The sequence below is a fragment of the Gobio gobio genome (genome assembly GCF_949357685.1).
Source record: "Gobio gobio genome assembly, chromosome: 11".
NCBI lineage: Eukaryota > Metazoa > Chordata > Actinopteri > Cypriniformes > Gobionidae > Gobio > Gobio gobio.
The window spans coordinates 57,109,964-57,128,023 of record NC_137104.1 but is presented as its reverse complement, the minus strand read 5'-3'; the positions used below and the strand labels follow the sequence as shown (position 1 = coordinate 57,128,023).

The 18,060-nt window shown below is 51.0% G+C and overlaps 1 protein-coding gene across 1 annotated transcript in view; it reads left to right on the top strand.

Annotated features, from left to right (window-relative positions):
- The first annotated feature begins 10,538 nt into the window (after positions 1-10,538).
- The window catches only part of enpp2l (ectonucleotide pyrophosphatase/phosphodiesterase 2-like), a 38,560-nt gene continuing 31,038 nt past the window's right edge, over positions 10,539-18,060 (top strand). The window contains exon 1 of the mRNA XM_079828339.1: positions 10,539-10,630. Coding sequence (XP_079684465.1) covers positions 10,613-10,630 — 18 coding nt within the window. The 5' untranslated portion in view covers positions 10,539-10,612. The remainder of the gene's footprint in view (positions 10,631-18,060) is intronic.

Here is an 18,060-nt window from a genome sequence, read left to right as displayed (position 1 = left end):
TTGTTGTTTTAACCCAGCGGTTGGGTTGTTTTAACCCAGCAATTGGGTTGTTTAACCCAGCATTTGGTTGTTTTAAACCCAGCAATTGGGTGGTTTAAACCCAGCATTTGTTGTTTTAACCCAGCATTTGAGTTGTTTTTAACCCAGCATTTGTGTTGTTTTAACCCAGCATTGGTTGTTTTAACCCAGCATTTGCAGTTGTTTAACCCGATATTTGGGTTGTTTTTAACCCGGCATTTGGGTTGTTTTAACCGGCATTTTTTAGAGTGTAGAGGGGCTATAAGACTCCAACAGTGAATGACAAAATAACCTTGTAAAACTCATACACTACTAACGTGTAATATATACACCATCAGGCATACATTATGACCTAATATTGTGTTGGTCCCCTGACCCGTCTCTGATGGACTCCTCTAGACCCCTGAAGGGTGCTGTGCTATCTGGCACCAAGATGTTAGCAAGCAGATTCTTTAAGTGTGGCCTCCATGGATCAGACTTGCTTGTTCAGCTCATCCCACAGATGCTCGATTGGAGTGAGATCTGGGGAATCTGGAGGCCGAGTCAATGCCTCAAACTCGTTGTTGTGCTCCTCAAACCATTCCTGAAGCATTTGTGCAGGCGAATCTTGAACAGTTTGAGCTCCAGTAGCTCGTCTGTTTGATCGACCACACGGGCATCAATGAGCCTTGGCCGCCCATGACCCTGTGGCCGGTTCTCCACTGTCCTTCATGACCCTGTGGCCGGTTCTCCACTGGTCCTCCCATGACCCTGTGGCCGGTTCTCCACTGGTCCTTCATGACCCTGTGGCCGGTTCTCCACTGGTCCTTCATGACCCTGGTGGCCGGTTCTCCACTGGTCCTTCATGACCCTGTGCCGGTTCTCCACTGGTCCTCCATGAACCCTGTGCCGGTTCTCCACTGGTCCTTCATGACCCTGTGGACGGTTCTCCACTGGTCCCTCCATGACCCTGTGGCCGGTTCTCCACTGGTCCTTCATGACCCTGTGGACGGTTCTCCACTGGTCCTTCATGACCCTGTGGCCGGTTCTCCACTGGTCCTTTCATGACCCTGTGGCCGGTTCTCCACTGGTCCTTCATGACCCTGTGGCCGGTTCTCCACTGGTCCTTCATGACCCTGTGGCCGGTTCTCCACTGGTCCTTCATGACCCTGTGGCCGGTTCTCCACTGGTCCTCCATGACCCTCTGGCCGTTCTCCACTGGTCCTTCATGACCCTGTGGCCGGTTCTCCACTGGTCCTTCATGACCCTGTGGCCGGTTCTCCACTGGTCCTCCATGACCCTGTGGCCGGTTCTCCACTGGTCCTTCATGACCCTGTGGCCGGTTCTCCACTGGTCCTTCATGACCCTGTGGCCGGTTCTCCACTGGTCCTTCATGACCCTGTGGCCGGTTCTCCACTGGTCCTCCATGACCCTCTGGCCGGTTCTCCACTGGTCCTTCATGACCCTGTGGCCGGTTCTCCACTGGTCCTTCATGACCCTGTGGCCGGTTCTCCACTGGTCCTCCATGACCCTGGGCCGGTTCTCCACTGGTCCTTCATGACCCTGTGGCCCGGTTCTCCACTGGTCCTCCATGACCCTCTGGCCGGTTCTCCACTGGTCCTTCATGACCCTGTGGCCGGTTCTCCACTGGTCCTCATGACCCTGTGGCCGGTTCTCCACTGGTCCTCCATGACCTGTGGCCGGTTCTCCACTTGTCTCCATGACCCTGTGGCCGGTTCTCCACTGGTCCTCCATGACCCTGTGCCGGTTCTCCACTGGTCCTTCATGACCCTGTGGCCGGTTCTCCACTGGTCCTTCATGACCCTGTGGCCGGTTCTCCACTGGTCCTCATGACCCTGTGGCCGGTTCTCCACTGGTCCTCCATCACCCTGTGGCCGGTTCTCCACTGGTCCTCCATCACCCTGTGGCCGGTTCTCCACTGGTCCTCCATCACCCTGTGGCCGGTTCTCCACTGGTCCTCCATGACCCTGTGGCCGGTTCTCCACTGGTCCTTCATGACCCTGTGGCCGGTTCTCCACTGGTCCTCCATGATCCTGTGGCCGGTTCTCCACTGGTCCTCCATGATCCTGTGGCCGGTTCTCCACTGGTCCTTCATGACCCTGTGGCCGGTTCTCCACTGGTCCTCCATGACCCTGTGGCCGGTTCTCCACTGGTCCTCCATGATCCTGTGGCCGGTTCTCCACTGGTCCTCCATGATCCTGTGGCCGGTTCTCCACTGGTCCTCCATGATCCTGTGGCCGGTTCTCCACTGGTCCTCCATGATCCTGTGGCCGGTTCTCCACTGGTCCTTCATGACCCTGTGGCTGGTTCTCCACTGGTCCTCCATGATCCTGTGGCCGGTTCTCCACTGGTCCTCCATGACCCTGTGGCCGGTTCTCCACTGGTCCTTCATGACCCTGTGGCCGGTTCTCCACTGGTCCTCCATGATCCTGTGGCCGGTTCTCCACTGGTCCTTCATGACCCTGTGGCCGGTTCTCCACTGGTCCTCCATGACCCGTGGCCGGTTCTCCACTGGTCCTCCATGACCCTGTGGCCGGTTCTCCACTGGTCCTTCATGACCCTGTGGCCGGTTCTCCACTGGTCCTCCATGACCCTGTGGCCGGTTTTCCACTGGTCCTCCATGACCCTGTGGCCGGTTCTCCACTGGTCCTCCATGACCCTGTGGCCGGTTCTCCACTGGTCCTTCATGAACCTGTGGCCGGTTCTCCACTGGTCCTTCATGACCCTGTGGCCGGTTCTCCACTGGTCCTTCATGACCCTGTGGCCGGTTCTCCACTGGTCCTTCATGACCCTGTGGCCGGTTCTCCACTGGTCCTCCATGACCCTCTGGCTGGTTCTCCACTGGTCCTTCATGATCCTGTGGCCGGTTCTCCACTGGTCCTCCATGACCCTGTGGCCGGTTCTCTACTGGTCCTCCATGACCCTGTGGCCGGTTCTCCACTGGTCCTTCATGACCCTGTGGCCGGTTCTCCACTGGTCCTTCATGACCCTCTGGCCGGTTCTCCACTGGTCCTTCATGATCCTGTGGCCGGTTCTCCACTGGTCCTCCATGACCCTGTGGCCGGTTCTCTACTGGTCCTCCATGACCCTGTGGCCGGTTCTCCACTGGTCCTCCATGACCCTTTGGGCGGTTCTCCACTGGTCCTTCATGACCCTGTGGCCGGTTCTCTGCTGGTCCTCCATGACCCTGTGGCCGGTTCTCCACTGGTTCTCCACTGGTCCTCCATGATCCTGTGGCCGGTTCTCCACTGGTCCTCCATGACCCTGTGGCCGGTTCCCCACTGGTTCTCCACTGGTCCTCCATGACCCTGTGGCCGGTTCTCCACTGGTTCTCCACTGGTCCTTCATGACCCTGTGGCCGGTTCTCCACTGGTCCTTCATGACCCTGTGGCCGGTTCTCCACTGGTCCTTCATGACCCTGTGGCCGGTTCTCCACTGGTCCTCCATGACCCTCTGGCTGGTTCTCCACTGGTCCTTCATGATCCTGTGGCCGGTTCTCCACTGGTCCTCCATGACCCTGTGGCCGGTTCTCTACTGGTCCTCCATGACCCTGTGGCCGGTTCTCCACTGGTCCTTCATGACCCTGTGGCCGGTTCTCCACTGGTCCTTCATGACCCTCTGGCCGGTTCTCCACTGGTCCTTCATGATCCTGTGGCCGGTTCTCCACTGGTCCTCCATGACCCTGTGGCCGGTTCTCTACTGGTCCTCCATGACCCTGTGGCCGGTTCTCCACTGGTCCTTCATGACCCTGTGGCCGGTTCTCCACTGGTCCTTCATGACCCTCTGGCCGGTTCTCCACTGGTCCTTCATGACCCTGTGGCCGGTACTCCACTGGTCCTTCATGACCCTGTGGCCGGTTCTCCACTGGTCCTTCATGACCCTGTGGCCGGTTCTCCACTGGTCCTTCATGACCCTGTGGCCGGTTCTCCACTGGTCCTTCATGACCCTCTGGCCGGTTCTCCACTGGTCCTCCATGACCCTGTGGCCGGTTCTCCACTGGTCCTTCATGACCCTGTGGCCGGTTCTCCACTGGTCCTTCATCACCCTGTGGCCGGTTCTCCACTGGTCCTCCATGACCCTGTGGCCGGTTCTCCACTGGTCCTCCATGACCCTGTGGCCGGTTCTCCACTGGTCCTCCATGACCCTGTGGCCGGTTCTCCACTGGTCCTTCATGACCCTCTGGCCGGTTCTCCACTGGTCCTCCATGACCCTGTGGCCGGTTCTCCACTGGTCCTTCATCACCCTGTGGCCGGTTCTCCACTGGTCCTCCATGACCCTCTGGCCGGTTCTCCACTGGTCCTCCATGACCCTGTGGCCGGTTCTCCACTGGTCCTTCATCACCCTGTGGCCGGTTCTCCACTGGTCCTCCATGACCCTGTGGCCGGTTCTCCACTGGTCCTTCATGACCCTGTGGCCGGTTCTCCACTGGTCCTCCATGATCCTGTGGCCGGTTCTCCACTGGTCCTCCATGACCCTGTGGCCGGTTCTCCACTGGTCCTCCATGACCCTGTGGCCGGTTCTCCACTGGTCCTTCATCACCCTGTGGCCGGTTCTCCACTGGTCCTCCATGACCCTGTGGCCGGTTCTCCACTGGTCCTCCATGATCCTGTGGCCGGTTCTCCACTGGTCCTTCATCACCCTGTGGCCGGTTCTCCACTGGTCCTCCATGACCCTGTGGCCGGTTCTCCACTGGTCCTTCATGACCCTGTGGCCGGTTCTCCACTGGTCCTCCATGATCCTGTGGCCGGTTCTCCACTGGTCCTCCATGACCCTGTGGCCGGTTCTCCACTGACCCTGTGGCCGGTTCTCCACTGACCCTGTGGCCGGTTCTCCACTGGTCCTTCATGACCCTGTGGCCGGTTCTCCACTGGTCCTCCATGACCCTGTGGCCGGTTCTCCACTGACCCTGTGGCCGGTTCTCCACTGACCCTGTGGCCGGTTCTCCACTGGTCCTTCATGACCCTGTGGCCGGTTCTCCACTGGTCCTCCATGACCCTGTGGCCGGTTCTCCACTGGTCCTTCATGACCCTGTGGCCGGTTCTCTGCTGGTCCTCCATGACCCTGTGGCCGGTTCTCCACTGGTCCTTCATGACCCTGTGGCCGGTTCTCCACTGGTCCTCCATGACCCTGTGGCCGGTTCTCCACTGGTCCTTCATGACCCTGTGGCCGGTTCTCTGCTGGTCCTCCATGACCCTGTGGCCGGTTCTCCACTGGTCCTCCATGACCCTGTGGCCGGTTCTCCACTGGTCCTCCATGATCCTGTGGCCGGTTCTCCACTGGTCCTTCATGACCCTGTGGCCGGTTCTCCACTGGTCCTCCATGACCCTGTGGCCGGTTCTCCACTGGTCCTCCATGACCCTGTGGCCGGTTCTCCACTGGTCCTCCATGACCCTGTGGCCGGTTCTCCACTGGTCCTCCATGACCCTGTGGCCGGTTCTCCACTGACCCTGTGGCCGGTTCTCCACTGACCCTGTGGCCGGTTCTCCACTGGTCCTTCATGACCCTGTGGCCGGTTCTCCACTGGTCCTCCATGACCCTGTGGCCGGTTCTCCACTGGTCCTTCATGACCCTGTGGCCGGTTCTCTGCTGGTCCTCCATGACCCTGTGGCCGGTTCTCCACTGGTCCTTCATGACCCTGTGGCCGGTTCTCTGCTGGTCCTCCATGACCCTGTGGCCGGTTCTCCACTGGTCCTTCATGACCCTGTGGCCGGTTCTCCACTGGTCCTCCATGACCCTGTGGCCGGTTCTCCACTGGTCCTTCATGACCCTGTGGCCGGTTCTCTGCTGGTCCTCCATGACCCTGTGGCCGGTTCTCCACTGGTCCTCCATGACCCTGTGGCCGGTTCTCCACTGGTCCTCCATGATCCTGTGGCCGGTTCTCCACTGGTCCTTCATGACCCTGTGGCCGGTTCTCCACTGGTCCTCCATGACCCTGTGGCCGGTTCTCCACTGGTCCTCCATGACCCTGTGGCCGGTTCTCCACTGGTCCTCCATGACCCTGTGGCCGGTTCTCCACTGGTCCTCCATGACCCTGTGGCCGGTTCTCCACTGACCCTGTGGCCGGTTCTCCACTGACCCTGTGGCCGGTTCTCCACTGGTCCTTCATGACCCTGTGGCCGGTTCTCCACTGGTCCTCCATGACCCTGTGGCCGGTTCTCCACTGGTCCTTCATGACCCTGTGGCCGGTTCTCTGCTGGTCCTCCATGACCCTGTGGCCGGTTCTCCACTGGTCCTCCATGACCCTGTGGCCGGTTCTCCACTGGTCCTCCATGACCCTGTGGCCGGTTCTCCACTGGTCCTTCATGATCCTGTGGCCGGTTCTCCACTGGTCCTCCATGACCCTGTGGCCGGTTCTCCACTGGTCCTCCATGATCCTGTGGCCGGTTCTCCACTGGTCCTTCATGACCCTGTGGCCGGTTCTCCACTGGTCCTTCATGACCCTGTGGCCGGTTCTCCACTGGTCCTCCATGACCCTGTGGCCGGTTCTCCACTGGTCCTCCATGACCCTGTGGCCGGTTCTCTACTGGTCCTCCATGATCCTGTGGCCGGTTCTCTGCTGGTCCTCCATGATCCTGTGGCCGGTTCTCCACTGGTCCTCCATGACCCTGTGGCCGGTTCTCCACTGGTCCTTCATGATCCTGTGGCCGGTTCTCCACTGGTCCTCCATGACCCTGTGGCCGGTTCTCCACTGGTCCTCCATGATCCTGTGGCCGGTTCTCCACTGGTCCTCCATGACCCTGTGGCCGGTTCTCCACTGGTCCTCCATGACCCTGTGGCCGGTTCTCCACTGGTCCTCCATGATCCTGTGGCCGGTTCTCCACTGGTCCTCCATGATCCTGTGGCCGGTTCTCCGCTGGTCCTTCATGATCCTGTGGCCGGTTCTCCACTGGTCCTCCATGACCCTGTGGCCGGTTCTCCACTGGTCCTCCATGATCCTGTGGCCGGTTCTCCACTGGTCCTCCATGACCCTGTGGCCGGTTCTCCACTGGTCCTCCATGATCCTGTGGCCGGTTCTCCACTGGTCCTCCATGATCCTGTGGCCGGTTCTCTGCTGGTCCTTCATGATCCTGTGGCCGGTTCTCCACTGGTCCTCCATGACCCTGTGGCCGGTTCTCCACTGGTCCTCCATGATCCTGTGGCCGGTTCTCCACTGGTCCTCCATGACCCTGTGGCCGGTTCTCCACTGGTCCTCCATGATCCTGTGGCCGGTTCTCCACTGGTCCTCCATGACCCTGTGGCCGGTTCTCCACTGGTCCTCCATGATCCTGTGGCCGGTTCTCCACTGGTCCTCCATGATCCTGTGGCCGGTTCTCTGCTGGTCCTCCATGACCCTGTGGCCGGTTCTCCACTGGTCCTTCATGACCCTGTGGCCGGTTCTCTGCTGGTCCTTCATGATCCTGTGGCCGGTTCTCCACTGGTCCTCCATGACCCTGTGGCCGGTTCTCCACTGGTCCTCCATGATCCTGTGGCCGGTTCTCCACTGGTCCTCCATGACCCTGTGGCCGGTTCTCCACTGGTCCTCCATGATCCTGTGGCCGGTTCTCCACTGGTCCTCCATGATCCTGTGGCCGGTTCTCTGCTGGTCCTTCATGATCCTGTGGCCTGTTCTCCACTGGTCCTCCATGACCCTGTGGCCGGTTCTCCACTGGTCCTCCATGATCCTGTGGCCGGTTCTCCACTGGTCCTCCATGACCCTGTGGCCGGTTCTCCACTGGTCCTCCATGACCCTGTGGCCGGTTCTCCACTGGTCCTCCATGATCCTGTGGCCGGTTCTCCACTGGTCCTCCATGATCCTGTGGCCGGTTCTCTGCTGGTCCTCCATGACCCTGTGGCCGGTTCTCCACTGGTCCTTCATGATCCTGTGGCCGGTTCTCCACTGGTCCTCCATGATCCTGTGGCCGGTTCTCCACTGGTCCTCCATGACCCTGTGGCCGGTTCTCCACTGGTCCTCCATGACCCTGTGGCCGGTTCTCCACTGGTCCTCCATGATCCTGTGGCCGGTTCTCCACTGGTCCTCCATGATCCTGTGGCCGGTTCTCTGCTGGTCCTCCATGACCCTGTGGCCGGTTCTCCACTGTTCCTTCATGACCCTGTGGCCGGTTCTCCACTGGTCCTTCATGACCCTGTGGCCGGTTCTCCACTGGTCCTCCACTTCTGATAGAGACTGGCCACTGCAGACTGGGAACACCCCACAAGATCTGCAGTTCTGGAGATGCTCTGACCTGTCACAATCTGGCCCTTGTCAAACTCGCTCAAATCCTTACGCTTGCCCATTTTTCCTGCTTCTAACACATCAACTCTGAGGACAAAATGTTCACTTGCTGCCTAATATATCCCACCCACTAACAGGAGATGAAGAGATCTTCAAACTGGGAAAAATGACTCAGTGTGGGGTTGTAATTGTAACAAAAAAAATCTACATTTTCAACAAATAAATCTATGTTTGGTACTTTACTTAATATTTTGAGTAACTGAATTAATATAATGTTGTAGTAAACCTATATTTTTTACAATTAAATGGTGTGTGTGTATTATCTTGAGTAATGTTTACTAGGCTTTTTAGATGTGTGCCTTTTCGAGATACTTTTTAAATCAAATTTATTTAAAAGACTTCAGAGTTGCAAAAACACAAATGTTCATGACAGACGCCATGCATTTCGATTGGTGACAGGACTGAATTTGCACTCCTGGAAACCCAATAAGACTAAAAAAGGTAAGAATGACAATAAATATGAACTGTTTAATGGTTTGATGCTTTAAATATAGACAGATATGCAATGATAAAGCTAAATGTTTGTATTATTGACTTAAATTTGCCTTGAATTGCATGACTTGGCTAACGTTCTCTGACTGGAGCTAAAACGAAATTGTTGAATAGAGTTGTTATTTTTGTTTGTTTTTGCACATAAAGTGTGTTCTCATCACTTCATAACATTAATGTTGAACCACTGGAGTCACATGGACTATTTTAACAATGTCTTTCCTTTCCTTGAAAGTGTTCATCACACTGCTGTCTATGGAGGGGTCAGAGAGCAGAAATATCTTGTGTCTGAAGATGAAAGAAGGTTTGGAACGACATGAGGGCAAGGAATTAATAATACAATTTCCATTTTTGGGTGAACTAACCCTTTAAATTGGTGCTCACTTTTCTCAGTGATTAATTCAGCTTATCCGGGTACATATACATGTGATATATATATATATTAGGGCTGTCAAAAGATTAATCTCGGTTAATCGCATCCAAAATAAAAGTTTGTGTTTACATAATATATGTGTGTGTACTCTGTTAATTATTATTTAAATATAAATACACACACATTCATGTATGTATTTAAGAAATAGTTGCATGTATATACTGTATATACATTTATATAATCTATAATATATATAAATATAAATGTTTTATATATAAAAATATTTTTTTCTTAAATATATACATGCTTGTGTGTGTATTTATATATAAATAATAATTAACAGAGTACACACACATATATTATGTAAACACAAACTTTTATTTTGGATGCGATTAACCAAGATTAATCTTTTGACAGCCCTAATATATATATATATATATATATATATATATAATATTATTATTATTATACATTTTTACTTTGCCAGCTATGTAAAGGTAAAAAAAATAAATGACTGTGTTTTGCGCTGTTGCATTATCATTTTAAAGTGAATAAATGTTTTGTATTGAGATGCTGGTTTACTGTTTCATGGTAAAAATGCAGAAAATAATTGATAGAAAATGCATTAAAAAAATAAAAGTAGCTTGGGAAAAAAGTAACTTATTGTGTGGCTTACAAGGAAAAATTTGGAAAAAAAGGAAAAGGACACTTCACACACTCAACTGAACAGATGTTAAATTACAACATAACCATTCATACACTACACGGTTGAGCACATAGTGTATAACAGGTGTGTGTGTGTGTGTGTGTGTGTGTGTGTGTGTGTGTGTGTGTGTGTGTGTGTGTGTGTGTGTGTGTGTGTGTGTGTGTGTGTGTGTGTGTGTAACAGTACATAATTTGGGACACAATCCAGTGGAAGGCGGGATGATGCTGAAATCGTCCAATCAGAGGCTGTCGGCTTCAAAACAACCTGTCAATCATCAGTGTGTGCGGGAACACGCCTGAGGACAGTCAGAACACACACCTGTCTCGTCTTTATTGCGTTACAAGATGGATGAACAGTTTTCCAAGAAAACCTCTGCATGTTGGAGCTCCTTCCTCTCTCCTGATGAGTTTTTCTGGGAATCTCCGGCATGTCAGAGCAGCTCTGAGGAGCCATTTACCCCAAACTCACTGATTAACCCGCCCTTAAACTGCCAAATCGATTCATCAAATATATAAACTGACTAAATGTTGTAATAATGTCCGTTCTGACACTTTTGGACGACTTTTTGCGTCGATAAAATAACTAATTAATCGAATGTTGCGCGCCACTCGTCGAATCTCCTCAGAGGCTCCCAGCCTCCAGCGCATGCGCAGTGAACGCCCGCGGACGCGCGCCTGGGTCACGAGCAGAGACGCACGAGCGCGCGCAGCAGCAGCGGAGCGCCGCGATCGTTCAGCAGGAGTTACTTTGAATCATGAGCGTGGGAAAACTGGTAAGATTGCGATGATAACACTTTCTCTCCGCGGTAATAACGCGCGCCGACACGCGTCGAGCCGAGACGCGACACAACGCAGAAGTGTCGCAGCTCTAATTTGAGGGTTTTTGGAATAAATCTTGGGTTTGTTCTGTGTGGGTCGGTTTGCAGGTCAGATTTCGCAAGCTGGTGTGTAAATACAAACTATTGAACTGTCCAGTGTGTTCACATCTCCAGAACAACACAATACAAATTATGTTTAATATAAACACTGTCATTATTAATGTCTATTTATTCTTCAGTAAGACTCGCATTCAGGTTATATATCAAAATATGTCAAATTCCATTAGAAAAGATTCAACTTTGTATTATTATTGTTATTATTCAGAGTAAACACGTTTCAATAAGTTATAAAAACGTTATTCAAATGTTTTTAAACGTTTTAAAAATGTTAACGTTACATTGTATAATTCTTCAAACGTTAGGGGAACGTTACATTGTATCATTCTTCAAACGTTAAGAGAACGTTACATTGTATCATTCTTCAAACGTTAAGAGAACGTTACATTGTATCATTCTTCAAACGTTAAGGGAACGTTACATTGTATCATTCTTCAAACGTTAGGGGAACGTTACATTGTATCATTCTTCAAACGTTAAGAGAACGTTACATTGTATCATTCTTCAAACGTTAAGGGAACGTTACATTGTATCATTCTTCAAACGTTAAGGGAACGTTACATTGTATCATTCTTCAAACGTTAAGGGAACGTTACATTGTATAATTCTTCAAACGTTAGGGGAACGTTACATTGTATAATTCTTCAAACGTTAGGGGAACGTTACATTGTATAATTCTTAGGGGAACGTTACATTGTATAATTCTTCAAACGTTAGGGGAACGTTACATTGTATAATTCTTCAAACGTTAGGGGAACGTTACATTGTATCATTCTTCAAACGTTAAGAGAACGTTACATTGTATAATTCTTCAAACGTTAGGGGAACGTTACATTGTATAATTCTTCAAACGTTAGGGGAACGTTACATTGTATCATTCTTCAAACGTTAGGGGAACGTTACATTGTATCATTCTTCAAACGTTAAGAGAACGTTACATTGTATAATTCTTCAAACGTTAGGGGAACGTTACATTGTATAATTCTTCAAACGTTAGGGGAACGTTACATTGTATCATTCTTCAAACGTTAAGAGAACGTTACATTGTATAATTCTTCAAACGTTAGGGGAACGTTACATTGTATAATTCTTCAAACGTTAGGGGAACGTTACATTGTATCATTCTTCAAACGTTAATAGAACGTTACATTGTATCATTCTTCAAACGTTAGGGGAACGTTACATTGTATAATTCTTCAAACGTTAAGAGAACGTTACATTGTATAATTCTTCAAACGCTAGGGGAACGTTACATTGTATAATTCTTCAAACGCTAGGGGAACGTTACATTGTGTAATTCTTCAAAGGTTAGGGGAACGTTACATTGTATAATTCTTCAAAGGTTAGGGGAACGTTACATTGTATCATTCTTCAAACGTTAGGGGAACGTTACATTGTATCATTCTTCAAACGTTAATAGAACGTTACATTGTATCATTCTTCAAATGTTAGGGGAACGTTACATTGTATCATTCTTCAAATGTTAATAGAACGTTACATTGTATCATTCTTCAAACGTTAGGGGAACGTTACATTGTATCATTCTTCAAACGTTAAGGGAACGTTACATTGTATCATTCTTCAAACGTTAATAGAACGTTACATTGTATCATTCTTCAAACGTTAAGAGAACGTTATATTTGAATGCTCTCTGAAACAAGTAGAAACATTTAAAAAACATTGTATAAATAATGTTTTTGTGCTAAAATTCAGAAAAGTGTTTTATGATGTCATCTCACAGTCAGATGTTTGTCAGTGATGATCAGATGAGGAAACAGCGCTCTTGTCCCGTCCCATCCCGTCCTGACACACTCTTAACCCTGTACACACACTTCACCCTGTACACACACTTCACCCTGTACACACACTTCACCCACGCCGCTCACACCAGGATCACTGCCAGTAAACCAGCGGCGCTCATAAAAATAAATATAATCAGTATTGTCTTCATTTAAAATGCAGTAAATGGTGAAACAGTTGATATAAAAAGCTTTGTCTTTAGATTTTTTTTATTTTTTGAGCTAAATCTCGAAATTGTCCTGTGGTGTGACAGTCTCAAGCATTTTTTTCATCCATATATTTGTGAAAGCGTAGGAACTCGATACATTTTGTCAGTGAAAACCATGTCCTGATATTAAATCGGGCAATTCCAGTTTAAGTTTAATGAGTTGAAGCCCATGGGAAGATTTTGTCTCAGAATTGCTCAGATAGTGTTGAGTTCTGTGTCTTTTTTTGTGACGCCACTTTATTCTTAAATCTTTCTCTGTCACACCATAACACTCAAAAACAGTGAAAGAATTGACAAAGTTAGTGACCCCTAATATTCTCAAACATCAGACTTCAACAATATGCATTTTTACTGCTTATTTGTCAACTACCCAAACCTTTAAAAGGGCCTTAAGATGATCAACTAAAACAAGTTTATATATATATATACAGTGAGGAAAATCAGTATTTGAACACCTGCTATTTTGCAAGTTCTCCCACTTAGAAATCATGGAGGGTCTGAAATTGTCATCGTAGGTGCATGTCCACTGTGAGAGACATAATCTAGAAATCACAATGTATGATTTTTTAACTATTTATTTGTATGATACAGCTGCAAATAAGTATTTGAACGCCTGAGAAAATCAATGTTAATATTTGGTAAAGTAGCCTTTGTTTGCAATTACAGAGGTCAAAGGTTTCCTGTAGTTTTTCAGCAGGTTTGCACTGCAGGAGGGATTTTGGCCCACTCCTCCACACAGATCTTCTCTAGATCAGTCAGGTTTCTGGCCTGAGTTTGAGCTCCTCCACAGATTCTCTATTGGGTTTAGGTCTGGAGACTGGCTAGGCCACGCCAGAACCTTGATATGCTTCTTACAGAGCCACTGCTTGGTTCTCCTGGCTGTGCTTCGGGTCATTGACCCAGCCTCGACCCATCTTCAGCTATAACTGAGGGAAGGAGGTTGTTCCCCAAAATCTCATCCTCTCCTAAATACAGTGCAGTCGCCCTGTCCCATGTGCAGAAAAACACCCCCACAGCATGATGCTGCCACCCCCATGCTTCACAGTAGGGATGGTGTTCTTGGGATGGTACTCATCATTCTTCTTCCTCCAAACACGTTTAGTGGAATTATGACCAAAAAGTTCTATTTTGGTCTCATCTGACCACATGACTTTCTCCCATGACTCCTCTGGATCATCCAAATGGTGATTGGCAAACTTAAGACGGGCCTGGACATGTGCTGGTTTAAGCAGGGGAACCTTCCGTGCCATGCATGATTTCAAACCATAACCATGTCTTAGTGTATTACCAACAGTAACCTTGGAAACGGTGGTCCAGCTCTTTTCAGGTCATTGAGCAGCTCCTCCCATAGTTCTGGGATGATTTCTCACCTTTCTTAGGATCATTGAGACCCCGAGGTGAGATCTTGCATGGAGCCCCAGTCCGAGGGAGATTGACAGTCATGTTTAGCTTCTTCCATTTTCTAATGATTGCTCCAACAGTGGACCTTTTGTCTCCAAGCTGCTTGGCAATTTCCCCGTAGCCCTTTCCAGCCTTGTGGAGGTGTACAATTTTGTCTCTAGAGTCTTTGGACAGCTCTTTGGTCTTGGCCATGTTAGTAGTTGGGACTCTTACTGATTGTATGGGGTGGACAGGTGTCTTTATGCAGCTAACGACCTCAAACAGGGGCATCTAATTTAGGATAATAAATGGAGTGGAGGTGGACATTTTAAAGGCAGACTAACAGGTCTTTGAGGGTCAGAATTCTAGCTGATAGACAGCTGTTCAAATACTTATTTGCAGCTGTATTATACAAATAAATAGTTAAAAAATCATACATTGTGATTTCTGGATTTTTTTTTAGATTATGTCTCTCACAGTGGACATGCACCTACGATGACAATTTCAGACCCCTCCATGATTTCTTAGTGGGAGAACTTGCAAAATAGCAGGGTGTTCAAATACTTATTTTCCTCACTGTATGCACTATATCACCACTAGTGTTGTGCCGCCCCTTTACACACTCATGAGCTTGAATGGCATCCCATTCTCAATCCGTAGGGTTTAATATGGAGTCGCAGCTCTAACAGCTCAGCTCTTCTGGGAAGGCTTTCCTCAAGGTTTAGGAGTGTGTTTATGGGGATTCTTCATTTGTGATGTTGGACGAGAAGGCCTGGCTCTCAGTCTCCGCTCTAATTCATCCCAAAGGTGTTCTATCGGGTTGAGGTCAGGACTCCAGTTCCTCCACACCAAACTCGCTCATCCATGTCTTTATGGAGACGCTTTGTGCACTGGTCAGTCATGCTGGGACAGGAAGGGGCCATCCCCAAACTGGGCCCACAAAGTTGGGAGCATGAAATTGTCCAAAATGTCTTGGTGAAGCATTAAGAGTTCCTTTCACTGGAACTAACCCCTGAAAAACAACCCCACCCCATAATCCCCCCTCCACCAAACTTTACACTTGGCACAATGCAGTCAGGCGAGTCCCGTTCCCCTGGCAACCACCAAATTCAGACTTGTCCAGACAGAGAAGGGTGATTGGTCACTCAGAGAACACGTCTCCACTGCTCTAGAGTCCAGTGGCGGCGCGCTTTACCCCACTGCATCCCACGCTTTGGTGATGTAAGGCTTGGATGAGCTGCTCGGCCATGGAAACCTATTCCATGAAGCTCTACACACTGTTCTTGAGCTCATCTGAAGGCCACAGAAGTTTGGAGGTCTGGAGCTCTTGACTCTGCAGAAAGTTGGCCACTTCTCTGACCCTCAGCATGCGCTGACCCTGCTCTGTGACCCTCAGCATGCGCTGACCCTGCTCTGTGACCCTCAGCATGCACTGACCCCGCTCTGTGACCCTCAGCATGAGCTGACCCCGCTCTGTGACCCTCAGCATGAGCTGACCCCGCTCTGACCCTCAGCATGAGCTGACCCGGCTCTGTGACCCTCAGCATGCGCTGACCCCACTCTGTGACCTTCAGCATGCGCTGACCCCGCTCTGTGACCCTCAGCATGCACTGACCCTGCTCTGTGACCCTCAGCATGAGCTGACCCCGCTCTGTGACCCTCAGCATACGCTGACCTGGCTCTGTGACCCTCAGCATGCGCTGACCCCGCTCTGTGACCCTCAGCATGTGCTGACCCCGCTCTGTGACCCTCAGCATTCGCTGACCCCGCTCTGTGACCCTCAGCATGCGCTGACCCCGCTCTGTGACCCTCAGCATGTGCTGACCCCGCTCTGTGACCCTCAGCATGAACTGACCCCGCTCTGTGACCCTCAGCATGCGCTGACCCCGCTCTGTGACCCTCAGCATGAGCTGACCCCGCTCTGTGACCCTCAGCATGAGCTGACCCCACTCAGTGACCCTCAGCATGTGCTGACCCCGCTCTGTGACCCTCAGCATGTGCTGACCCCGCTCTGTGACCCTCAGCATGTGCTGACCCCGCTCTGTGACCCTCAGCATGAGCTGACCCGGTTCTGTGACCCTCAGCATGTGCTGACCCCGCTCTGTGACCCTCAGCATGCGCTGACCCCGCTCTGTGACCCTCAGCATGAGCTGACCCGGCTCTGTGACCCTCAGCATGCGCTGACCCCGCTCTGTGACCCTCAGCATGCGCTGACCCCGCTCTGTGACCCTCAGCATGAGCTGACCCGGCTCAGCTGACCCGGCTCTGTGACCCTCAGCATGTGCTGACCCCGCTCTGTGACCCTCAGCATGAGCTGACCCCGCGCTGTGACCCTCAGCATGTGCTGACCCCGCTCTGTGACCCTCAGCATGAGCTGACCCGGTTCTGTGACCCTCAGCATGCGCTGACCCCGCTCTGTGACCCTCAGCATGCGCTGACCCCGCTCTGTGACCCTCAGCATGAGCTGACCCCGCTCTGTGACCCTCAGCATGAGCTGACCCCGCTCTGTGACCCTCAGCATGAGCTGACCCCACTCTGTGACCCTCAGCATGTGCTGACCCCGCTCTGTGACCCTCAGCATGAGCTGACTCCGCTCTGTGACCCTCAGCATGAGCTGACCCCGCTCTGTGACCCTCAGCATGCGCTGACCCCGCTCTGTGACCCTCAGCATGCGCTGACCCCGCTCTGTGACCCTCAGCATGAGCTGACCCCGCTCTGTGACCCTCAGCATGAGCTGACCCCACTCTGTGACCCTCAGCATGTGCTGACCCCGCTCTGTGACCCTCAGCATGAGCTGACCCGGCTCTGTGACCCTCAGCATGAGCTGACTCCGCTCTGTGACCCTCAGCATGAGCTGACCCCGCTCTGTGACCCTCAGCATGCACTGACCCCGCTCTGTGACCCTCAGCATGAGCTGACCCCGCTCTGTGACCCTCAGCATGTGCTGACCCCGCTCTGTGACCCTCAGCATGTGCTGACCCCGCTCTGTGACCCTCAGCATGTGCTGACCCCGCTCTGTGACCTTCAGCATGAGCTGACCCCGCTCTGTGACCCTCAGCATGTGCTGACCCCGCTCTGTGACCTTCAGCATGCGCTGACCCCGCTCTGTGACCTTCAGCATGAGCTGACCCCGCTCTGTGACCCTCAGCATGTGCTGACCCCGCTCTGTGACCCTCAGCATGCGCTGACCCCGCTCTGTGACCCTCAGCATGTGCTGACCCCGCTCTGTGACCCTCAGCATGAGCTGACCCCGCTCTGTGACCCTCAGCATGAGCTGACCCCGCTCTGTGACCCTCAGCATGTGCTGACCCCGCTCTGTGACCCTCAGCATGTGCTGACCCCGCTCTGTGATTTCACTTCGTGGCTGAGTTGCTGTTGTCGGCCCATTCTCTCACTAATGTGTAGAAGCGTCTGCAGGTCTAGAGCTGGAGTTACACACCTGTGGTCATGAAGGGGCTGAACACCTGAACTCTGGGATGTGGAGGCGGATCAATACTTCTGGCACTATATAGTGTGTGTGTGTAGATCAGAAAAAAACTTATCCAGTAAACCAGGAATGTTTGGAAGAGTTATGCAATACATGTAAGAACAGTAGCTGTAAAATACATGTGTTTCATATTTAATAATTTATAATATATTATAATATCCTCCTGGGACCCGGAAAAAAAGTGTTTTGAATTTAGTATTTTTTCATGTCATTACATTATTTAGAGCATAAGAAACAAATGGAAAAAAAAAAACATTTTTGAAAAATGATATTTTATTCATATGTTATGATGTGTCTGTCCTCTGTAGTTTAAAAATAAAATGACATGAAATTGCACGTATAGGCAAAAACAATGGAATTTATTTTTAATTCACCAATACATTTTTAGGTTTC